Consider the following 25394-nt stretch of genomic DNA (forward strand, 5'->3'; position numbering starts at 1 on the left):
CATGTAATACTTTTCTACCAAAAGCTAACTGATCTGATGAGACATCTAATTTATAGTGTCTAGCAAAGGTAGAAAGACTGGTCCAAGTCGCCGCCCTACAAATTTGCTCAGCTGAGGCTCCCCCCTTCTCCGCCCATGATGTAGAGATAGCTTGGGTTGAATGGGCTCTAAGAATATCCGGGGGATCTTTCCCTTGGTCTGTATATGCTAGGTTTATCATGGTTTTGATCCACCTAGCAATGGTTGATTTTGCTGCCTTGCAACCTCTATTTGGACCCCCGTACTGTATGAACAAGTTAGTGTCTCGTCTTCAACCTTCCGTCGCCCCCAGGTATTTTAGAACAGTCTCCCTAACGTCAAGGTTATGGTAGACCCCTTCCTTTGTGTTTCTAGGGTGTTGGCACAATGAGAGAAGGATTATCTCCTGATTTATATTTGTTGAGGACACTACCTTGGGGAGGAAGGCTGGGTTAAGGGTACCGTCTCACAGTGGCACTTTTGTCGCTACGACGGTACGATCCGTGACGTTCCAGCGATATCCATACGATATCGCTGTGTCTGACACGCAGCAGCGATCAGGGACCCTGCTGAGAATCGTACGTCGTAGCAGATCGTTTGGAACTTTCTTTCGTCGCTGGATCTCCCGCTGTCATCGCTGGATCGTTGTGTGTGACAGCGATGCGTTCGCTTGTAACCAGGGTAAACATCGGGTTACTAAGCGCAGGGCCGCGCTTAGTAACCCGATGTTTACCGTGGTTACCAGCGTAAAAGTAAAAAAAACAAAACAGTACATACTTACATTCCGGTGTCTGTCCCCCGGCGTTCTGCTTCTCTGCACTGTGAGCGCCGGCCAGCCGGAAAGCGAGCACAGCGGTGACGTCACCGCTGTGCTTTCCGGCTGGCGCAAACAGTGCAGAGAAGCAGAACGCCGGGGGACAGACACCGGAATGTAAGTATGTACTGTTTTTTTTTTGTTGTTTTTTTTTTTACTTTTACGCTGGTAACCACGGTAAACATCGGGTTACTAAGAGCGGCCCTGCGCTTAGTAACCCGATGTTTACCCTGGTTACCCGGGGACTTCGGCATCGTTGGTCGCTGGAGAGCTGACTGTGTGACAGCTCCCCAGCGACCACACAACCACTTACCAACGATCACGGCCAGGTCGTATCGCTGGTCGTGATCGTTGGTAAATCGTTATGTGAGACGGTACCCTAAGTCTTAAGACTATCCTGTCGTTAAAGATCTGAAGATATGGGTCCTGAGTGGAAAGAGCCTGCATCTCCCCCAATCTTTTAGCTGACGTGATGGCAATCAGAAAGGCAGTTTTAAAGGAGAGATTGGCTATGCCCATATCTTCTGATAACAAGTACGGGGTTTTACACAGGGCATTAAGGACCAGGTTTAGGTCCCAAGGAGGAGTTGATTTTCTCATAAGTGGTCTCATTCTCTGCGTGGCCCTGGAAAATCTTGCTATCCAAGAATGGGAGGCTAGTGACGTATCAAAAAAGACACTAAGCGCTGCAATCTGTACTTTTAAAGTACTAGGCCGGAGGCCCTTCTCAAAACAGAGTTGCAGGAAGTCGAGGATTCTGGGAATGTCAGGTTTTGAAGTATCCACAGAAACCTCTCCCAGAAAGGAACAATACCGCTTCCAGATTTTGTTATAAATCGCTGAAGTCACCGGCTTTCTGCTTGCCTGGAGTGTGGTAATGACTTCTTCTGACAGGCCTCTGAATCTTAAGGTTTGCCGTTCAGGATCCAAGCAGACAGGTGAAGAGAGTCTGGGTCTTCGTGGAACACCGGCCCCTGTAGTATAAGGTCCTGCCTGTTCGGTAATAAGATTGGTCTCTGTTGACATTCTGGATAGTATAGAGAACCAGCTCCTTTTTGGCCAAAGAGGAACCACCAGGATTACGGTTGCTCTCTCGTCTCGTATCTTCCTGAGTGTCTTCGGTATCAGAGGAAGAGGCGGAAATGCGTACAGGAGACGTTCTCCCCAATACTGAGACAAGGCGTCTACTGCTGTGGCTCCGTCTAGAGGATTGAGAGAAAAAAATGCTCTGGTCTTTGTATTTGACCTGGTGGCAAAAAGGTCCACCTGAGGTGTTCCCCACCTCTGGCACAGACTGCTGAATATTTCTGGGTTCAGTACCCATTCTCCAGGATGTACAGACGTTCTGATGAGGAAGTCTGCTACTTGATTCTTGGCGCCTTCCAGGTGAACTGCCGAGATGGATTTGACAGATTTCTCCGCCCATCTGAAAATTCGGTCTGCTAGGTGTTGCAGCGGTGGATGTTTCGGACCTCCTTGGTGTCTTAGAAATGCCACTGCTGTGACATTGTCGGACAGTATCCTTACGTGTCTGCCCCTGACCTGTGACTGGGCCTGGTGTAACACCTTCCAGATCGCATACAGCTCCCTGAAGTTTGACGACCTTGCGGCAATCTGAGGAGTCCATTCTCCTTGGTAGTATGTCCTTTCTATATGACCGCCCCAGCCGAATTGACTGGCCTCTGTGGTAACGGAAACACAGGGATCGAGGATCCATGGAACTCCCTCTTTTTAGGTTTTTCGGTTTGGTCCACCAGGTTAGGGATCTCTTTACTGATGGAGACACAATCATCTTCTTGTCTAGGGAACTGTTTCCTGTTCCAAGACTTCAAAACCTCTCTCTGTAATCCCCGCTAGTGGAATTGGCTCCATTTCACACAGGATATGCATGATGTCATAAAGCCAAGAATCCTCATTGCCTCTCTTATGGAGGGGGTACTCCTCCTGAATTGATGTATGTGCCTGATCAAGGCCCCCTGTCTGTCTTCCGGTAAAAAAGATGTTCTGACGTTGGAGTCTAATATGACCCCCAAAAATTTCATTCTTGAATTTGGGACCAGGCAAGATTTCTTCCAATTCACAATCCACCCCAGGTCCTGTAGGATGGAAAGTGTGAAGCTGCAGTCTATTTTGAGAAGTTTCTCTGATCTCGCCATTATCAGAAAGTCGTCCAGATATGGCACTATGGTCACATTCTGGTTCCTTAGATAGGCCACAACTTCTGACATTCTGACATTAGTTTGAATATTCTGGGCGCCGAAGCAAGCCCGAAGGGGAGACATCTGAACTGGAAATGATACATTATTCCCTTGTTCATTAGGGCAAATCTCAGAAACTTTTGGTAGGCAGTGTGTATTGGGACATGGTGGTATGCATTGCTTAGATCCAAGGTGCACATCACCATGTCCTTGTCTGAGAGGCGTTGTGGACTTTATAGATTCCATCCTGAATCTCTTGTACCGGATCCACCTGTTTAGGGGTTTTAAATTTATGATCGTTCGGGAGTCCCCCGACGTTTTTTTTTTTTTAATTGAAAATAAGTGAGAGTAATGGCCCTTGCCTCTTTCTGAGATGGGTACTGGGATTATTGCGTCTAACTCTATCAACTCCTGGATGTTTGTCCACATAGAGGAGTCTGAGAGCGGACAGGGTCGGGTTTCAACAAATCTTTCTGGGGGACTGCTGGAGAACTCTAGCTTGTACCCCTGAGCAATTAACAGAATCCAAGGATTTTGGGATACTTTCTGCCAACCCCCTAGAAATTTTTGTAACAGACCACCCACCTTGATGTCATTTATTTGGCTTTCCTGTACCTGCATTTAGGAAGATGGAGTCTCTACCCTTTCCACCCTTGGGATAAGACCACCTCCCAGTCTTCCCTTTCCCCCTGTAGTCTGTCTTCTGACCAGGTCGGGATCTACGAAAGGGCTGGTACTTTTTTGTATTTTCCTCAGGGAACCCCTTCTTTTTATCAGAGGCTTTTTCTAAGATGTCATCTAGAATAGGCCCAAATACTTTATTCCCCGAGAATGGGATTCTGCACAATTTATTTTTTGATTGGATATCCCCCGACCAAGTCTTTAGCCAGATAGCTCTTCTGGCCGCGTTGGATAAGGACTCGCTTCTGGCGGCGAAGCGTACAGATTCTGCTGAAGCGTCTGCCATAAAGCCTGTTGCGAGCTTAAGTAACGGTAGAGATTTCAGAATAACATCTCTGGAAGTCTTAGCTTTGAGATGTTCCTCCAAATCATCTATCCATAGATGCATTGACCGGGCTACCGATGTTGCAGCTATATTGGCCCGTATTATTGCTGCGGAGGATTCCCAAGTTCTCCTGAGCAGTCCATCTGCTTTGCGATCCATTGGATCCTTTTAAAGCGGACGAGTCCTCAAATGGAATTGAGGTCGTCTTCGCCACTTTTGCCAACGGAACATCAATCTTGGGAACTTCATCCCACACTTTAATGTCCTCTGGATTATAAGGCAAACGGAGTCTGAAATCTCTGGGAACTACTAGTTTCCTCTCAGCCTCCTGCCATTCTTCTAGAATCATGGAACGAATGGGATTGTTGACTGGAAAGACCTTTGTGACCTGGGCATGTAATCCGCCAAACATCTCATCCTGGATCGAGGTCTCCTCTGGCGTGTCCTGTAACTGCATGGTGTTACGAACTGCATAAAGAAGCTCATCTGTATCTGCCGCCGAGAAGAAATCTCTTTCCTCTGCTCAATGATCCGTCTCTTCCCTCCTGGTCTGAATCCTCCGAAATTTCTCCTTCGGAAGAGGGACTAGACTCTCTTGGCCTTTTCCGTGATGTTTGCGGTTCCGACTGGCTTGTCTGGGGAAGATTCAAGCTTGAGATGGATGCCTGAACTTCTTGACGAATCATTGTCCTCATACTGGCTAATAATGCAGTCTGTTCATCACCCACAATTTTAGATGTGCACGACTTGCATAGTGGTTTCCGCCAATTTTCCGGAAATTTAGCAGCACATATCGGGCATTTATTTTTCCCTGATTTTTTTTTTTTTTTTTTCCTTTCTGATGCGGGGATAGGAGGCTCTGCCTAGGATAGATAGAAATACATCGGTACACCTTGTAGATAGGGAAGTAGGGGGAGGGGTGAGCATTGTGGTATGGCTTAGTATAGCCTACTCACGTGCCCCTGAAGCTGGTCAGTCCCCTCAGGTCTGGCTGTTTCCTCCATAGTGAGGACAATTTACCATATAGCCGAGTGCTCTTTTGTCAGGATGGCCGGCGGCATAAAGACCCCCTTAAGACATTTATATAGGATTTACCTGGTTGATCCTGCCCTCCTTGCCGCCGCTGCGGTTTACGGTGCTGCCGCCGGCGCCATTCTCCCACGCTGCCGCCGGCACCATCGCGGCCGGAAGTGACGCGGCCGCTGGACCCGGAGGCCATGGAAGCTGATGGGGAACGCTGCGGCCGCATGCTGGAACCGGCCGCCGCACTCTTCCCCCCCCGGCAGAAAGCGCCCAGACCCAGAGCCGAGGAGACGGACCCGACCCCAGGAGCAGCGCTGCACTGGGGAGACTGAGGGACCCCCCCATAGCAGGTATCAGCTGCAGATATCTTGCCGCAGGGAAGGGAAAGGCTGGGCCCCCCGATCCCCACCATCTGCACCGCACCGTCGGAGGAAAAGCTTGCCGTTCCTATCCACAGTGGGACAGGAAAAACACTGGTGGGTGGAGTGGGGAAGGGTCCTTTTAACCGCTTGTTGTTCCTGTCCCACTGAGGGTAAGAAGGACGTCCTCCAATGGTGCTGTCAGGATGGTGAACTGGAAAATAAGTTCTAGCTCTCAGAATACGGCTAGACAGACGAGGTTTTTTTTTTCTACAAAATACTTTGTGTAAAAGCGTGTGTGGATGGATGGATATCAAATGTGGTATCGCTGTAATCGTACTGACCCAAAGAAATGGCTGTCTTATCATTTTTACCATATGGTGAATGGCATTGAACAAAAAACAGCAATTCAGGATTTATTTTTTTTTCTTTATTTCGACTCTTCAAATTCTGATTAGAAAGCGATCGAAAAGTCATGTCTGAAAATGGTACCCATAAAAACGGCAACTCGTCCAACAAGAGACAAACCCTCACTTGACTGTCGGCCAGAAATATAGAAAAATTATAGTCCTCAAAATATGGCATTGCAAAAACTTTATTTTTCAAATAAGTCTTTTAGCCCCCCCAAAAAAATTATACAAATCTGGTATCGCTGTGATCGCACTGACCTGAAGAAAGTAGCCTAGTCACTTACACTGCACTAGGACCGGCGTAAAAAATAAAGTCAATTCTTTACCTGCTGTTTATTTGTTCATTCTGCCTCCCAAAGATTGCAGGAAGGCTCGGCTCACATTTATTCTGCACTGAGCGCATACCCTTGGATTTCTGTGAAAATCTCAGAAATGTGATTCTGACGGAACCCCCCATAGACGGAAGATTCCCTATAATTAGGCAGATAGAGGCACTGTGGATGCTGTCTGAACTGTGATTCGGCTGTGTCCGTCTTTATAAGCGTGCATAAAAGTGTGGTCGACCAATTGTTCTGAAAACGACAATGCTGAACAGAGGGCAGGGCAGACGGAGTACAGAGTATGTCTGCTGCTACTTTATGGTGAATGGATCCCTTGGGGGTTTCATCTGAATTAGGTCATTCAGAGATTTAGATGGAAGCCCCAATGTAAGTGCTCAACGTAGAGCGCCGGATAACTGTGATCCCAAATGTTATTTAAAATGTTCCCAATGAAAGCTTCAATCCACCAAAAAAGCAAGTCCTCACTCAGGTCCCCGTCACCTGTCAATGGAAATATAGGGGGTCTTCCAATGTAGTACAAAAGCTCTGGAAATGCTATGGTTCCTCTCACCGCCTCCCCCACACAAAAGAAAACCAGTGAGTTCTGCATTTTCAAATGCCCCACAGTGTGCCTAAATGACATTTAGCCTCCATATGTTTGGCATTTCTGTAGCAATGAGAGCAGACTTAATTTACCGGTGTATTTCTCCGATTTCTCAGATTTGTAATTTTAACATGTCAATATCCACTGCTGCTTGTTTCTGAAAAATACCCATGGGATCAAAATCATCACTACACCTGTAGATAAATTCCTACAGGGGTGTAATATCCGAAATGGGGTCCCTTGAGGGGATTCTGCTCCTCTGACTCATGGAGAACAAATCTATATACATACATAGTCAAATAGTGTTCCTTCCCATGTCTCGCCATGTGGCTAAGCAGTACTGTACAGCCACATGGGATATTGCCACGTTCAGCATAAATTGTGGGACAAATTTTGGTGCCACTTTTGCCCATTTTCCCATGTGAAAATGTAAAATTTGGGGCTTTAAACAATATTTTTGTTGTAAAAATGTAATTTTTTTTCTTCTTCATTGCCTGATGGTATTTAATTTGTTTGAGGTGTGTAGCTTGTGAAATGGGGTCACTTATGGGGGGGAGGGGGGCGGGGGAGGAGTTTCTGCTGTTTTTGCACCTCAGGAGCTCTCCCAGTGGGTTATGGCACCCGCAAATCATAACAGTAAAATATGCACTATAATATGGTGCTCCTTTCTGTTCTGAGCTTTCCACTGTACCTCAAAAGTATTTCCTGATTACATGTAGGGTATTGGTGCAATCGGGAGACATTTTTAGCCCTTTAGAAAAATTAAAAACTTAAGGTTAAAACAGCTTTTTAGTGGTTAAAAATTGTAATTATTTCTTCACTTCCCAATGGTACAATATTCTGTAAGGCACCTGTTGTGTGCTAAGATGCGCCCTGCACTCTTAGATGAATTCATTAGGTTTGTAAACTGTTCTCACTTAAGGCCCCGTCTCACATAGCGAGATCGCTGCTGAGTCACAAGTTTTGTGACGCAACAGCGACCTCAGCGATCTCGCTATGTGTGACACGTACCAGCGACCAGGCCCCTGCTGCGAGATCGCTGGTCGTGTCGGAATGGCCTGGACCGTTTTTTGGTCGTTGAGGTCCCGCTGACATCGCTGAATCGGTGTGTGTGACACCGATCCAGCGATGTCTTCACTGGTAACCAGGGTAAACATCGGGTTACTAAGCGCAGGGCCGCGCCTAGTAACCCGATGTTTACCCTGGTTACCAGCGTAAATGTAAAAAAAACCAAACACTACATACTCGCCATCTGATGTCCGTCAGGTCCCTTGCCGTCTGCTTCCTGCTCAGACTGAGATCCGGCCGTACAGTGAGAGCACAGCACAGCAGTGACGTCACCGCTGCGCTCTGCTCTCACTGTACGGCGGCACTGTCAGAGCAGGAAGCAGACGGCAAGGGACCTGACGGGCATCAGATGGTGAGTATGTACTGTTTTTTTTTTTTTTTTTTGGTAACCAGGGTAAACATCGGGTTACTAAGCGTGGCCCTGCACTTAGTAACCCGATGTTTACCCTGGTTACCCGGGTGCTGCAGGGGGACTTCGGCATCGTTGAAGACAGTTTCAACGATGCCGAAGTCGTTCCCCTGATCGTTGGTCGCTGGAGAGAGCTGTCTGTGTGACAGCTCCCCAGCGACCACACAACGACTTACCAACGATCACGGCCAGGTCGTATCGCTGGTCGTGATCGTTGGTAAATCGCTATGTGAGACGGGGCCTTTATGGTTTTGTTTTTTGTCCGTCCCCCCCCCATCCCTGAGGGAGAGGATTATGCCTTCCCCCCCCCCCCCCCCCTTCAAGGGATACCAAACCGCCACACAGATGTCCCAGCTCAGAAAATGAACCAGTTATTGACCCCATATGGACCTCGCCCCCCTGTAGATTGCATCACAAACTGAGTCACTGGTTACTGAATCAAGAATCAAATTTGACACCACTCGCCGCACAGAAATATACCTTTTTGAAGTATTTTTCTCTGAGGCTTTTGTAAACCTCGCAGTGGCCGTAACAAATTTTGGCACAAAATCTCCCTTCATTGTTTTCTAACTGGACTCCTGTACACTCAGTGGAAATGACTTTTTGTGCCTGATCCTTCACATGGAGATAGTGAAGAAGCTAGAACTTTGGCAATATTGGAGTGTTGGTGTTTCATACATCACTCCACTGTTCTATGGCCATGACCCACAAATAATTTGAGGCATTCCAAAAATGTTTGCATTACAATTATCATGCACAATGTCCTCCTCGAGAGAACCCCCGGCTTTTACTGACTTTTCAGGCTATGTGCACATGTTGCTGATTTTTCCCCACTGTTTTTGCAAAATCCGCAGGTAAACCGCACTGCAGATTACCCGCTGATTTGCTGCTGATTTACCGTGTTGTGCGGATTTCACCTGCGGATTCCTATTGAGGAGCAGGTGTAAACCGCTGCGGAATCCGCACAAAGAATTGACATGCTGCGGAAAAAACACCGCTGTGTTTCCATGTTTCTCACCAGCATGTGTACTGCGGATTTTGTTTTCCATACATTTACATGGTACTGTACAAAGTATGGAAAACTGCTGCAGATCCGCAGCGCCAAATCCGCAACGTGTGCACATAGCCTCAAAGTTCGGCCAGTCATTGAGCACTTGGCAACAAGGTTGCTGAGGTCTACGTTCTCCAAAGAGAGTCCCTAATACATTTCAAGGTGAGGCACAAATTCTGACAGTACCTGCCTAGTAAGAGGGCCAGGTACAGAATTAAGCTCTGCAAACTGAGAGTACCTCAGGGTACACCCACAAATTTAGGGTTGATGAAGGGAAGGCATTTTTTCCCTCACCATGACAGCACCGTACGTGAGAGATGGTATCCGCCCCCAGGAACAGGAAACCTGCAGCAGAGATAAAAGAAGGGGGCAGCACATCTCCTCCTCAGTTTTGGTTTCCTGTTCCTGCAGGTGGATGCCTGTGGCAGAACGCTTACCTCCAGAGGGATCTCCCTCTGATGATCGCCAGTCTGGAGGCTGAGGTCCACGGTGGGGGCAGCAGTACTCGGCGGCATCACGTGCGGTGCTGTCAGGGAATCCTGAGGCCGAGGGAGCTGCTGCATGCCGCCCTCAATGAAGAGGCACAAGCTACCGGGGTACCCAGGGTCCTGGAGGGATGAGTGCCTTTGTAAAAAGCGCAATTATTTTCCTTTTCATGATATCTTAAATATGATCGAGAGAGTGGGAAAAAAAAAAAAAAAAAAAAAAAGATCTATCCCGCAGGCATTAAAATGCAAATATCCTTTCTTTTGACGAAGAGGTATGTGAAAAGTGAGGAAAAAGCTCCTAGGTTAGATGCAGCCATTGCTAGTACCTCTAAAGGAGTAGCTCTATCATTTGAGGACATGGGAGCGCTAAGAGATCCCCTTGACAAGAAAGCAGATGCTTTTCTGAAATCAGCCTGGGAGGCAGCGTCATGGTCGTTTAAACCTGGGGTGGCTGCCACTTGCACAGCACGTGCTATGGTTAAGTGGTTAGAGGAACTGGGTGATCAGATTAAAGACAAATGCCCAAGAGAGAGACTGCTTGAGGCATTACCCTCCCTGCAGGGGGCGGCAAGATTCCTAGCAGATGCTTCCGTCAACTGTCAGATGTGACGCCCGTGCATGCACCTTATCCAACTCAGGACGCAGAGCATTGTCGCTAAAAAAAAATTGGACTGCAGACTTCCAATCAAAAGTAAAACTCTGTGCAGTACCCTGTGAGGGACAATATCTTTTTGGTAAAGCCTTAGATGCAATCCTAGAGAAGGCATCAGACAAGAAAAAACTTTCTGCCTCCTCCTTTTCCTAGACGCCGGTGGGTTACGTCTCGCTCGTCCTTTCGTGGGTCCGGATATAGAGAAGGCCGATCAGACGATGGGTGTATGCGGGGCAGACCCTGGAAAGAGGAAACAGAGGGGATTCCTCTTAAGTAAGCCTCCCCCCAAACCCGACCCCAAACAATGACGCCAAAATTCCAGTGGGGGGGGGAGACTCCGATTGTTCGACCACCACTGGGCAGCATTACCAGCTTCTCAATGGGTAACCAGCTTATTATCGGAAGGTCTACGGTTCAAATTCTCCAGCCCCCCGCCAAGTCACATGATAATGACCCAGGTGGCCGAAAAAAATCAGGCCACGCTAGAGAGAGAGGTCCATCTCCTCATACAAAAAGGGGTCCTAATAAGAGTACCTCACCAGAAGATGGGGAAAGGTTTCTACAGCACCTTCCCTGACCGGGCTCACTGAGAGCAATATTCAACCTAAAGGCACTGAACCACTATATTCAAGTGGAGAGCTTCAAAATGGAAACTCAAAGAACGGCAATAAAAGTACTCGACCCGGATTGTTACATGGCAGTAATAGATCCAACAGATGCTTACTACCATGTGCCAATTGCTGGCCAACATCAACAATACCTAAGATTAGTGGTAAACATTGCAAAAATTCCCACCCATCTGCAATATCAATGCCTTCCCTTCGGGGTGGCTATAGCTCCGCGTATATTAACAAAAATTTATTTCTGAAGTAGCGTCTTTTATCAGAAAGGAAGATATAATACTGGTACCCTATTTGGATGATTTTCTTGTAATAGACAACAAAGAAAATTGTGTAAAAAGTCAAGAGAGTACTGGAGATACTGACCAAGCTAGGCTGGATAGTAAACCTAAAAAATCAAAATAGTCCCAGCTCAGACTCAAGAATTCCTCGGGATCCTATTAGATTCAGTCAAATAGGAGTGTGTCCTCCCGCAGAAGAAAATTCAAGCCATTCAACAAAAAATACAACTGTTCAAACTCCAGCCCATTTCGCTTCGAAAGGCAATGTCACTCTTGGGTGTTCTAACAGCGACAGTCCCAGCGACCCCGGTGGGCACAAGCCCACACGAGAGATTTACAATGGCAGATACTATCCGAGCAAACCAAAAATCCATACAACTTGAATCGGAAAATTCTATCACCAAGAGTTCAAGACTCATTAAGATGGTGGCTGAGAACAGAAAATGTAAACAACGCGGTGCCTTGGTCAGTGCAGAATCCAGTGGTGCGAACTACAGATGGAAGCCCATGGGGGTGGGGAGCACACCTAGAGGGTCAAGTCCTACAGGGTCAATGGGGGGCCTCAATGAGCGCAACATCTTCCAATCTAAAAGAACTGTCAGCGGTGAGGCAGGCACTTCTTCGTGTAGGGGAAAAAATACAGGGAAAACGTGTGGTGGTGTTGTCTGACAACAACACAACGATAGCCTACATAAATTGGCAAGGGGGCACAAGATCACGATTAATCACGTATAGTGCTGTTATGGCTCTGGAAAATCAAATTACCAGTAACTAATTATCATTTTTCTGGGAGAGAGTGGGAAAATTGTGTGGGATTTGGTGCACCCACTGCTGGATCAATTTTCTCATGTAGATAACTTTTACAGCGGCATCCCACTCGTCAAGTCCCTTTTTGCGCTAACTACCGTAGCATGCGGTACTGTCCACAAAAATCATAAATGTCTCTAATTGGGCAGCTGCTCAGAAAGGGGTGAGGGCAGAGCCCAGTGTATTTACAACATGCTGGTGGTCAAGGACAAGAGGGATATCCTTCCCTGGACCACCATACATGGTGACTGCAGCATCCCCACCACTGTATGAGGTACCTCTACAGAGGTCACCAAACCAGACTGTGTACTGGGGTATTACCAAAGGTCACAAAAGAGGTGCCGAGTGTTACAGAAGGGGAAATGGCAAGGATACCACTTATCAATGTGACACCTGGCCTGTGTATAAAAGAACGCTTCAGACTAGCACACATCCATGGACTACTAAATACATTTTTGACTTGCACACAGGGCTGTGGAGTCGGAGTTAGTTTTGGTTGGAGTCGGTAGAAGTGTACCAACTCCGACTCCAGCTTTAAAAAAAAAAAAAAAAAAAAAGTATTAATATTTCATAATTAAACTTTCATATGAATTTTATAAATGTTACTCAAATATATATGTTCTATCAAACTATGAACAAGTGATAAGCAGTTCTGCTGGAGATAGACATTTCTTACTTCTTGTGTGTCACTGTTCTCCACTGCCCTTATCTAATCTTATACTTGGTTAACCTCATGGTGCCACAACCCCCCTACTTACAATGTATGAAACTGAAAGTGAAAATGTGTTGCAAATTCTTAGTAGTAAAGCTCCTCCTCTAGACTAGATGTTTACTAGGTGTGCGTCTTCCAAGCATCTCACAGCTGCTACTCAGAAGAGGAAGACTGTAAGAAGTATTATCCTTTCAACAAACTTTGCATCAGTTAATTGTGAGTACATGAGGAATAACAGTATTACTGACCACTATATCAGTTGTACGACCTGGCAATAATTTTGTACAATTGTTTTTAGGAAAAACAATTGTCATTTGGATTGTGAATGCAGAATTAAAAACCTGAGAATGTCAAAGAAGCGTCACATTAAATCAGCTGTATTTGAACATTTCACCATCACTCAAGATGGAAAACATTATGTCTGTCAGTGTATGACAAATGATCCAGACGAAAACAAATGCTGTGAAGCCAAGATCAGTGCATATTCAGGCAAAGATAAAAATGCTCCTACCAGAGCTTCTAATCTAAAGAGACATTTACAACGCTTTCATCCAGAAGTACTGAAAGCAGTGGATGAGAGAGACTGCATTCAAACCAATGAACCAGTGCCCAGCTCTTCCAGCCAAACAAAGGAGCAGAGAACTTTGCAGCCATCAGTTGCAAGATATTTTGTCACTGACAAAGTTACTGTGACAATGACAGTAGATACATTTAAAAAACAGATCATTAGAGCTTGTTGTAAAGGATAGTGTGCCTATTTCATCATTTTCACGACCAGCTTTTGTGTCTGAATGGGGAAATGGCCCGCAAGCTTGTTGTTTCTCTGGAGAGAGAGAGAGAGCATATTAGAAAATTAGTAATCGAAGAAGCTTTTAAACAAAAGGAAGAACTTAAAAAAAAAAAACTCTAAAGGGACGCTTTCTGTTTCTTAAAATGGATGCCTGCACACGTCAGAGTGAACAATTTTGCCATCAATGTTCGATTTGTTTGTGACAAAAATGAAATAGTTACCAAGACATTGGCAGTAAAAGACACCAAAGCTCATCACACCAGTGCGTTTCTCCAGGTCTTGGTGGAAAAGGTTCTGCGAGACTATGAACTTAAAAAAGAGCAAGTTCTTTCTGTCATAACTGACAATGCTTCAAATATAAGTACTATTAAGCTAATGAATGAGAGTAATGATGGTGACCAGCAGCTAGAAGAACATTCTGGGTCCACAGACACAGAAATGTTTAAATTAGAGGAACACAGTATTGTAACTGAGGAGCAAACTGAAGTTGCTTCAGATGAACAGCAACATGATAGTTTAGATGATCTTGTTGAAACTGTGTCAATACGTTCTTTCATTTATCACATGCGCTGTGTTGTGCATACGCTACAGCTGGCTATAAGAGACAGTCTGCAAGAAGGACATGCTGCTGCACTGATTGGCAAGGTGAGAAAATTGGCTACTGTTGCCAGAACCCCTAAAGTTGACTCAATTTTGAAGAGACATGCTGGAAAAGGGGCAATTATTGATCAAGCCACACGATGGGGCAGTACTTAATGATTCAGCGCTTGGTTGAACTGAAAACCTTTCTTGTAGACATGGCTAACCCTCAGCTGACGCTAAATGAAAGTCAGTGGAATCAGGTGACTGAGCTGGAAAAATTGCTAGAGCACCCATTTACAGTGACTAAAAAATTACAAGCAGAGGACTTGACTCCAGGTATTTTCTTAAAGGAGTGGAAGAACCTGATGTTTCGCCTGTCCCAAAGAGGAGGGTTAATTGCAAGTGGCATTGCTACATCAATGAAATGGAGAGCGGAGCTACTATTACAAAATAACATTCTTTTGGCAGCTCTTTATGTAGACCCAATGCATCGGATTCTTCTAGATGATCAACAGCTAACTAAAGGAAAAGAAGCTCTGTTTGAAATGGCAGTAAGGATTATTATTATTTATTTATATAGCACCGTTGATTCCATGGTGCTGTACATGAGAAAGGGGTTACAGAGTTACAGATATCATTTACAGTAAACACGTTTACAGTGACAGACTGGTACAGAGGGGAGAGAGGACCCTGTCCTTGCGGACTTACATTCTATGGGATAGTGGGGAAGAGACAGGTCAGAGGTGCTGCAGCTCTGGTGGTGGTGAGGTGGCTGCTCTGGCGATGGCGAGGCGGCAGAATGGTTATTGCAGGCTGTAGGCTTTCTTGAAGAGATGGGTTTTCAGGTTCCGTCTGAAGGATCCGAGGGTGGTGGACAGTCGGACGTGTTGAGGCATGGAATTCCAGAGGATGGGGGATATTCGGGAGGAATCTTGGAGGCGGTTGTGTGAGGAACGAATAAGTGTGGAGGAGAGTAGGTCTTGGGAGGATCGGAGATTACGTGAGGGAAGGTATTGGGAGATTAGTTCAGAGGTATAGGGAGGGGACAGGTTGTGGATGGCTTTGTAGATCAGTGTTAGTAGTTTGAACTGGATTCGTTGGGGAATTGGGAGCCAGTGGAGAAATTTGCAGAGGGGAGAAGCAGGGGAGTAGCGAGGAGAGAGGTGGATTAGCCGGGCAGCAGAGTTGAGGACAGACTGGAGTGGTGCAAGAGAGTTAGCGGGGAGGCCACAGAGGAGGGTGTTGCAGTAGTCGAGGCGGGAGATGAGGGCATGCACAAGAGTTTTGGTAGATTGTGGGCTGAGGAAGGGACGGATTCTGGCAATATTTTTGAGTTGGAGGCTGAAAGGGTTGCAGAACAGTCAGGAGGAACAAGAAGAATTTGGTCGTCCTGCCACATCTTCACCCTCATCAACTGATGAAGAATTTAATTTCGAAAAATATTTGGATCACAAGGACCGTGCAAAGCGTTCCCGCATAGGAGTCAGCCCCATCAAAGAACACAGCCAGTACATTTCAGCAGAATTTTTCATGTGCGCTAAAAGAAATTGAGAAATTTGACCGTTCATCAAAAATAACAGTGCAACAAGCGATTCCTCTGTATCCTGACATTGTCAGAGATGTTGCCCGAGTGGTTACTGCTTTGCCACCAACCCAAGTTAGTGTAGAGAGGTTGTTCTCTGCTCTCAAAATAATTAGATCAGATTTGAGGGCATCCATGAAGGAGGATCTGACAGAGGCAATACTTTTTCTGAGGACAAATGTATAGATTTCTTCTTAACTGCATAACAGTGTTTATTGCATATTTACTTAGCAAGAGTTTATAAAAGTTTATAAAAGTTATTTGCTATATTCTAATAAATATAGTTTTTGCTCTAAGTGTTCTGATTACTTATATGATGGTGAGAAACTGAATAAGCACGATGTAAGGCTACTTTCACACTTGGCGTTTGTAGCAGCTGCGGACTTCCTCCGTGAAGCCCCGCCCTCCGCCGCTAGCTCTGCCTATTTCTGCATGCGGCCGGCATGCGGCCGGCATGCGGCCTGTGTACCTATATTTAACATTAGGTACGCAGGTTGTGCCGCAGTATGCGGATGCTTCCGCATGCGTCGTTTTGACGATGCGGGAAAAAAAAAATTGCTACAAGCTGCGTCCTACGCTGGTCTCCGCATCGTCAAAACGACGCGTACCTAATGTTAAATATAGGTACACAGGCCGCATGCCGGCCGCATTCAGAAATAGGCGGAGCTAGCGGCGGAGGGCGGGGCTTCACGGAGGAAGTCCGCAGCTGCTACAAACACAAGTGTGAAACCGGCCTTAATATTTTACAACAGTAAATTTATTGTTCCGAATTGGCCATTTATGAAGGAGTCAGAACCTGATAAAATCCAGGAGTCGGAGTCGCAACTGTGGCTTACCGACTCCACAGCCCTGCTTGCACAACTTGCGTATGCCTACATTATAAAATGTAAAGACCAGGGAAACACTAGATCAGGTCAAAAATTGTCACTTAAAGGGGTTTTTCCACTGTCATTTGAGCCCCCTCCACACATGTGGATCTCTTCCGAGGACTTTAATTTTTTTTTTTTAATCAGATATTTTTTTAGTTTTCAGAACATAACAGAATTTTCTCCAAAATACCCCACAATCTTTTCCCCATTCCCAACCGCTCCCCCCCTCAAACCCAAAGAATTTAATTTTCATGATCATCTGGAAAGGGTGAATGGTCTGCACCTTTTATTCATAAATTAGATTTATTAAACATATTTTCAGACATTTTGAAGTGGTCAGGCTGTCTCTCTATGATGAGGAACATGTTTGTGCTTCGGGGCGGCCTGTGGGCAGAGTCTTTCCTTGGTCTTTAATGCTTTCTCTGGCTTAGAGCAGGAAGATAAAACTGCCTACAGTTCCACCCCAGAGCACGGGTTCTCATTAACTGAAAACTACTAACACTGATTACACAAGGATTTCTTCACGTATCGTTTTAATCAGTATAACAGCGCCAACCTGACAATGCCTGTAGTTTGGTTATCAAAATGATGCTGACAGGCAGGCAATATTGCCTTGCGCTGGCGTGCACTCCGGAGGACAGAGAATGAACTTCAATCCAATATTGCGGCCAGCATGCAGCCAGCGGGTAAGGAAAGGGTGAATCAAACATCCGAAAACCCCGCTCATATGACCCAAAACTGGTCCCGCCAAATTCAGGTGACAGGTTCCCTTTAAGGGGTAAACCTGTGTTAAAACACTGCTGATCATTTACCACCAGCCATTCGGTTTATCAGAACACTTTATTGCAGTACTTCTGTATTGAACTGTATTGTGGAATAGATGGTAAAATCAAGTGCTCTAGGTGAGGGAGGGGTGGAGCTAGTGTGATTGGGGGTAAACTGCTCTCATGCATTTATCTACTGGACAACCCCTTTATTTTGTAAAGTGCTCAGACTCTCCTGACGTTCCTAGTCCCAGCTCAACACAAATTGGCAATGTGTACTCTGTGATTGGCTGCCTTCGCAGATGGGTTACTCAGTGATTGGCTGCCTCCACTGGTGTTGGCTGGGCTTTGCGTTGTGTGTCAACAATTGGGACCAATGAGTGTGGAAATGGGAACTGCTGGTAATTCTTCATCCAGTCCTAAAATAAATATATATAGTTGGTTCTTTTGGAAAATAAATCTTCTCTACAGAAAAACAAGCTACATGAAGGGGAAAAATTCTGCCCTTGTTAATGCAGGGGTGTATTAAAAAAAAAAATGCATGCGCAATTCAAAGGATATAATTTGTAACCAAAAAAAGAAGAAAAAAAAATTCCTGCTGTATCTGTGTGGGCTCTGGATCTCCCACTTAATTGAATAAGATGACTGCAGAATTTTCTGCTACAAATCTGCATGTGAACATACCCAAAATTGTCTTAATATACTGACCCAGGCTGCTGGTCAAAGAGCATTAACAAACATTCTAAATTTTTTCATTTAGGATAATTGGGATGATGAGGAGGAAGCAGAAAATAAACAAGAACCTGAGAAAATAGGTAAATGTATGAAAGCCACGCAAATGTGCTATGATCCAGTATCTGTAGGTATTTATGATTTAGTATAGAAGGGTCAGTTTCTGGCACAAATCTGTCCAGTTATTAGACTCCGACACTGCAGTGTTTCACAAGTGAGCAAGGCGAACTTCCGGCAGCAGTCCATGTAATGCTTATAAAATTTTAAAGAATTTTTTATTACTGTCGCCTCATTGGGGGACACAGGACCATGGGTGTTATGCTGCTGTCCACTAGGAGGCGACACTATGCATAATCTGAAAAAGATTAACTGTGGCTCCTCCTCTGCAGTATACACGCCTGGACTGCGTCAGCCTTCTCCAGTTTTTGCTTAGTGTCGCATAGGAGGCACACCTAAAAAAAAACAACAAAAAAAAAAACTAACTTTCTGATGGATTACAGATGAAGAAAAGTGGGTCTCCTGTGAGACCCTTGGCATGGCTCCTTCCTCGGCCCCCTATTACGGGGGGTGCCCGGTTGAAGTCGAGATGGCTATCCCCCATGTCGCTCCTTCCCCAGTCCCTCGGCTGCTGGTTCGAAGTCGAGACCCCCTCCTTCCCCAATTCCTTTTGGTTTCTGGGTCGAGGCGAGGTAACAACAGCACCCTCCCTAATCCCTCTTTGGGGGGCATTAGGTTGAGACGCCTCAGGTAGGGCCTGTACAGGCAGCACTCTGCAGCTCCCAGTTTTAACAAATTTTTTATTTTGCACCCAGCAGCTGCTTACATGTGCATTGATCCATGATCAGTTGCGTGACCACTGGGCCTCTAATTTAGAAAAATGCTGGCCTCCAGGTTTTAGGGTTTTCGTTATTTATTCTTTGATGCCTGACATTAGTCTTTCAGTAACTCGGGCCACTGGCTTGGGTTAAAGTACCAGGACCACATGCTGTAAGTATACAGAGAGCAGCCCTACATCAGACAGGTGTAGACCATACGTTGTACATGGTGTAACTTGTATTGCAGCATGATCCATTTTCATTTATTCTCAGATGCTTGTACTATTTTTGCTGTCAAATTCGTGCACCTTTGTGAATAGTTAGCTTAAATGTATGGGATACTATTAAATAAAATTGGGTGTCAATCTTCCCACAACTGATTTTCTGATCTCCTATATGTTACGGAATGTGAATTACTTGATGTACCATATTTCTCCATCGCCACATTGGGGGACACAGGACCGTGGGTGTATGCTGCTGTCACTAGGAGGCTGACACTAAGTAAATCCAAAAAAGGGTTAGCTCCTCCTCTGCAGTATACACCGCCCACTGGCTCCGGACAATACCAGTTCTTGCTTAGTGTCCGTAGGAGGCACACTGCGTCTGTTTTTCTCCAGACGTTTTTACTTTTATTTTTATTTTTTCACTTTTGCGCAAGAGGATGAAGGGGGCGACGGACCCGTTTAAGGGGTCCGATCTCCCCCAAAACACCAACAGGCAAGCACGGCGAGTTTACTCCCAGTACCATTTCCTGCGACGTGGGATACTCGGCTGTGGACATGCCCTGTGAAATCCTAGGGGAGCGAACCCTTAGGATACACAGAGGCCATCTTCCCAGAGTACTGTCCGGCTGCCCTCCATCTGCTCCACCACTAAAAGAATAGCGGTGCTGCAAGGAGCTTCCCAGTCCCTCTCCAGCCCCTCATCAAGAGGGCGCTGGATCGAGGTCGACTGCATCGCCCCTCATAACCTCGCCTGAAGAGGATCCCAAGCGGTGAGTCTTCTGGGGTAAGGCTGGGGGGGCTCCCGAGCGCACCGCGGGCTCGGCCGCATCTAGCGTCCGGGCACCGCTAATTTAGTCCCCGGCTTCTGATTCTGCTAGGCCGCGGTCCGCCCACAGTGCGCGTGGCCCCGCCCACTGCGAGAAGCGCCCTCCAAGCTTTCGGCGGCCATCTTGCCACAACAAGGGGACCTCAACGCCACTTCTCACCGGTCTCAGTGCGGCATCTGGACACAGGACCTGGGTACGTGTGCTGCGCGCTGATATAGCTCTCATCCTTCTGCGGCTTTGCTAGCTCCACAGTGCTCCGCTGTTATTAGCTGCACAGTGCTCTGCTTTACTAGCCGCACAGTGCTCCGCTTCATTAGCCGCAGAGCCTGCACGGAGATTAGCAGACATGTCTCTGCCTAAACACAAAAAGTCTGCAAAAACGCATACAGTGTTCTTTACTTCTTGCACCTCCTGTCAGGCTGCACTACCAAGCGGGCATACTGCCCCGCTCTGTAATGCTTGTGACCCTAAATGCGCTCAGGAGCTCCCTGCCGCAAATGAGCCCCCTGCCGCAAATGAGCCCGCGGTGACCAGTCCCCCTGAGTGGGCTTTGTCACTTTCGCAGTCTATGGCTTCTTTGACTAAGGCTATTGAGTCCCTCCAGGAGCCTACCAGGAGCAGGACCACTAATCCGCCTTATCAGAAGGATTCCCCTACGGCTGCGCAATCTTCAGCCTGCAGGGGTCGCTCTCATTCTAAGAACAAGCGGCCATCTAGGAAGCGCGTCCGTAGCTCGTCCCCCAGGCCCTCTGGTGCCTCTGCTCCGCTTCCCGCTCTCGCTCCCCAGGCACCTCTTCCGACCAGGACTCTGATCCTGAGTCCGATGTGCCGTTAGATCTGGAGTCGCCAGGTTATCAGAGCACTATAGATAGTCTCATTGAGGCTGTCAACCAGTCCCTTCAGGTCGACGAGGAACCGGCGACCTCCAGTACGGATAATTCTGTGTCCTTCAAAAGGACTAAATGTACTCACAGGGTGTTTGCCAATCACCTGGAGTTCCAGGCCATACTCCAACGACATAGGGGAGCGTCCAGACAAACGTTTTCAGGGCCAGAGAGCTCTTGAGTCCAAATATCCCTTTTCTCCTGATCTACGAAAACAATGGACGGAATCCCCTCCTGTGGATCCTCCTGTCTTACGTTTGTCCTCTAAAACTATCCTTTCCGTGACGGACTTATCTTCTATCAAAGATCCCACAGACCGCCTAGTTGACAGCCTCGCCCATTCGGTCTTCGAGGCTTCAGGCTCGGCACTCTTCCCCCTCCTTCGCTGCTACCTGGGTAGCCAAAGCTATGGCTTTTTGGGCAGACTCTCTGCATAAGACCTTACAGAACAGCGACCTTTCTCCTGACATAGCGGAGCTTGCAAATCAGATCTCCTTGGCTGGCGATTACTTAGTAAACGCTTCCCTGGATGCGGCTAACTGTTCTGCACTTACGGCTGCTAACGCTCTGGCGATTAGGAGAGCGCTATGCCTGAGGAACTGGCGAGCGGACTCCGTATCTAAAAAGTCGCTCACGTCTCTGCCATATCTGTGTGGCCATTTTTTTTGTGAAAAACTGGACAAACTGATCTCTGACGCTACAGGAGGTAAAAGTACTTCCCTTCCCCAGCAGAGATTCAGACAACCATTCCGACGACACCCACAGGCCCGGTTTCGGCCCTTTCTTGGAACCTACTCATGGCATTCCTCGGCCAGTTCTCCTGGCTCCGGGCGCCGTCCCGCCAGAGACAAAAAGCCCTCAGGCTTCATAAAGGCCCAACCATTCCTGGAGGGGCCGCTCCACACAATCTAGGTCCAGGGGATCCAGACCCCAATCAAAATGACTCGCAATCCCATCCGGACGACACCAGCAAAGTTGGTGGACGCCTTCTCTCGTTCCGTCATGCCTGGCTCGCCATCGTTCACGACGAGTGGGTCAGGGATCTGGTGTCCACCGGTTACAAAATCGATTTTTTTTTTTCTTTTTTCCCCCATCAACCCGGTTTTTCGCTTCCCGCCCTCCCGAAGCGGGAAGCCACGCCCAAGCTTTTTTCCCAGGCCATCCAGTCGCTCCGACAAGACGGAGTGATTGTCTCTGTCCCAGAGGATGAAAGATTCCGTGGTTTTTATTCAAACCTGTTTATGGTCCCCAAAAAGGATGGAACAGTGAGGCCCATCCTGGACCTAAAGCTCTTGAACGGGTTTGTCAAAGTCCGTCATTTCAGGATGGAATCCCTCCGTTCCGTCATTGCCTCGATGGAACACGGCGAATTCTTAGCATCCATCGACATCCGAGATGCATACCTCCACATCCCTATCTTCCTGCCTCATCAAAGGTTTCTCCGCTTCGCCGTCGGAGAGGAACACTTTAAGTTCACGGCCTTGCCCTTCAGCCTCGCCACCGCCCCCAGAGTTTTCACAAAGGTCATGGTGGCTGTCATGGCCATTCTGCATTCTCGGGGCTTAGACGTTCTCCCCTATCTAGACGACCTTCTGGTCAAATGCCCATCCTTCCGAGCCTGCGAGGAGTGTGTCCGCATTTCCTTGGATACTCTTTCTCGGCTGGGCTGGTTGATCAATTTAAAGAAGTCATCCCTTCTTCCAGCTCAACGGATTTCCTTCCTGGGCATGACCCTGGACACGTCCCTAGGGCTGGTGCTTCTTGCTCGGGACAAGGTCCTGGCTCTTCAACATGGGGTCTAAAAGCTTCTTCAGCCGTCCCCCTGCTCCATCCGTTTCGGCATGAGGATTCTCGGAAAAATGGTGGCCGCACTGGAAGCGATTCCTTTTGCGCAACTACACCTCCCTCCCTTCCAGCACGCTCTTTTGCACGCATGGGACGGGAGTCCGTTTTCTCTCGACCAACTGTGTCCCCTCTCCCCTCGGGTCAGGCAGACACTCCAATGGTGGATGCTCCAATCCTCTCTTCTCCAAGGGAGGTCCTTCCTCCCGGTCCATTGGCTGGTAGTCACCACCGACGCCAGCCTCCTAGGCTGGGGAGTCGTTTTCTGCCATCACACTGCGCAGGGAACCTGGACTTGTCACAAGTCTCGTCTTCCAATCAACATCCTGGAGAATACGTGCGATCAGGCTGTCCCTAAAGCGGTTCCATCATCTTCTTGCAGGTCGCCCCATCTGTATCCAGTCTGACAATGCCACGGCTGTGGCTTATATAAAATCATCAGGGGGGCACCCGCAGCAGTGCTGCAATGCACGAGGTAGAACACATCCTTCGCTGTGCCGAAAACAACCACTCGGTCATATCGGCCATTCATGTTCCCGGAGTGGAAAACTGGGCCGCGGACTTCCTCAGCCGGCAGGGCCTTGCCTCAGGAGAGTGGTCTCTCCATCAGGACATATTCCAACAAATCTGCCTTCGTTGGGGTACTCCGGACGTAGACTTGATGGTGTCCTGGTTCAACGCCAAGGTACTTCAGTTTGTGGCCCGGTCCCGGGATCCCAGAGCAATCTGAGTGGACGCGCTAGTCCTTCCCTGGAGTCAGTTTCACCTTCCTTACCTATTCCCCCCCCCCCCTGCCCCTGGTTCCCAGAGTAATCAGGAAGATCAGGGCAGAGGGTGTGTCCCAGTAATTATCAACGCCCCGGATTGGCCTCGCCGGGCGTGGTATGCAGAGCTGGTCTAGCTCATCGCAGACGTTCCTACCAGATCTGGTTTCTCAGGGCCCGATCTACCACCAGAACTCAGGGGCCCTGTGTTTGACGGCTTGGCCGTTGAATCCTGGGTTCTGACTCAAGCGGGTTTTTCCCACAAGGTAGTTTCCACCTTGATCAGTGCCCGAAAGCCGGTGTCATCGCGCATCTACCATCGGACTTGGAAGTTCTGCTTTGGTGTAGAAGCAGAGGTCTCCCTCTGATGGTTTTCAACATCCCTACCATCCTGGATTTCCTCCAATCCGATCTGGACTTGGGGCTTTCGCCGAGTTCCCTTTAAAGGGCAGGTCTCAGCCTTGTCAGTCCTTTTTCAACGCAAAATCGCTTCCAAACCTCAGGTCAGAACGTTCTTTCAGGGAATCTCTCACGTGGTGCCTCCCTACAAGGCGCCTCTAGAGCCTTGGGACCTTAATCTGGTCTAGGTGTCCTGCAGGAATCTCCCTTCGAGCCATTGCAGGACATCTCTCTACCTCTCCTTTCATGGAAGGTGGCCTTTCTCATCGCTATTACCTCGATCAGGCGAGTTTCGGCGTTGGCTGCTCTTTCCTGCCGGACGCCGTTCCTTATGTTCCACTGGGACAAGGTGGTCCTCAGACCGTCCCCGACCTTCCTCCCAAAGGTGGTGTCTTCCTTCCACCTCAATGAGGATTTCGTACTTCCGTCCCTTTGCCCTGCTCCAACGCACCGCGTGGAGAAGGCTCTTCACTCCTTGGATCTTGTTAGAGCTCTCAGGAAGTACGTGTCCAGGACGGCATCTTTTCGACAGACTGATGCTCTGTTCGTGCTCCCGGCGGGACACCGGAAGGGACTGTCCGCTTTTAAGTCAACAATCGCCAGATGGATTCGGTCGACTATTCAAGAGGCTTACCGCGTCAGAGGGGCCTCAGGGCACACTCCACTCGGTCGGTGGGTACTTCCTGGGCCATGCGGAATCAAGCGTCTGCAGAGCAGGTTTGCAAAGCTGCGACCTGGTCTAGCCTGCACACCTTCTCAAAGCACTACAACGTCCATACTCGGGCATCTTCAGATGCAAGCCTGGGTAGGCGTATTCTGCAGGCAGCGGTAGCGTATCTGTAGACAGCAGGTGCCATAAGTTTACACTGTTGGGTTATTTCCCACCCAGGGACTGCTTTTGGACGTCCCACAGTCCTGTGTCCCCCAATGTGGCGATGGAGAAATAGGGATTTTTGTGTACTCACCGTAAAATCCTTTTCTCCGAGCCACTCATTGGGGGGGACAGCACCCACCCTTGTTTGGCTTGTTGCCTATAATAAGTGTTCTAGTCTCTGACATGTTTGTATGGTTAAGAGTTTTTTTTTTGTTGTTAATCTGCTTTGCTACAAACTGGTATTATCTGGAGCCAGTGGGCGGTGTATACTGCAGAGGAGGAGCTAACCCTTTTTTGTATTTACATAGTGTCAGCCTCCTAGTGACAGCAGCATACACCCACGGTCCTGTGTCTCCCAATGAGCGGCTCGGAGAAAAGGATTTTACGGTGAGTACACAAAAATCCCTATTTTTCGGATTATAAGACTTTTTTTTTTTTTTTTCCCCCCCAAAATTTTTTTCGGGAAAATGTGGGTGCGTCTTATAATTCGAACATACCTACTGGCCGTGGTGGAGGATGCAAGAGTGGCACGTTGCTGCAGGCTGGGATGAGGGGGTGTTTGGAGGTGCGGGTGTTCGGGGGCCCTGCCGACATTTTGTGAAAGCC

At 47.7% G+C, this 25394-nt stretch overlaps 1 protein-coding gene across 2 annotated transcripts in view; it reads left to right on the forward strand.

Annotated features, from left to right (window-relative positions):
* Positions 1 to 25394, forward strand: part of EIF3J (eukaryotic translation initiation factor 3 subunit J) — a 49697-nt gene that overhangs the window by 14076 nt on the left and 10227 nt on the right. For both annotated transcript variants that reach the window (XM_077263179.1, XM_077263180.1), the window contains exon 3: positions 18188 to 18242. In XM_077263179.1, the coding sequence (XP_077119294.1) occupies positions 18188 to 18242 (55 nt within the window). The remainder of the gene's footprint in view (positions 1 to 18187; positions 18243 to 25394) is intronic.

Source organism: Ranitomeya variabilis, chromosome 5, assembly GCF_051348905.1.
Source record: "Ranitomeya variabilis isolate aRanVar5 chromosome 5, aRanVar5.hap1, whole genome shotgun sequence".
Taxonomy (NCBI): Eukaryota; Metazoa; Chordata; class Amphibia; order Anura; family Dendrobatidae; genus Ranitomeya; species Ranitomeya variabilis.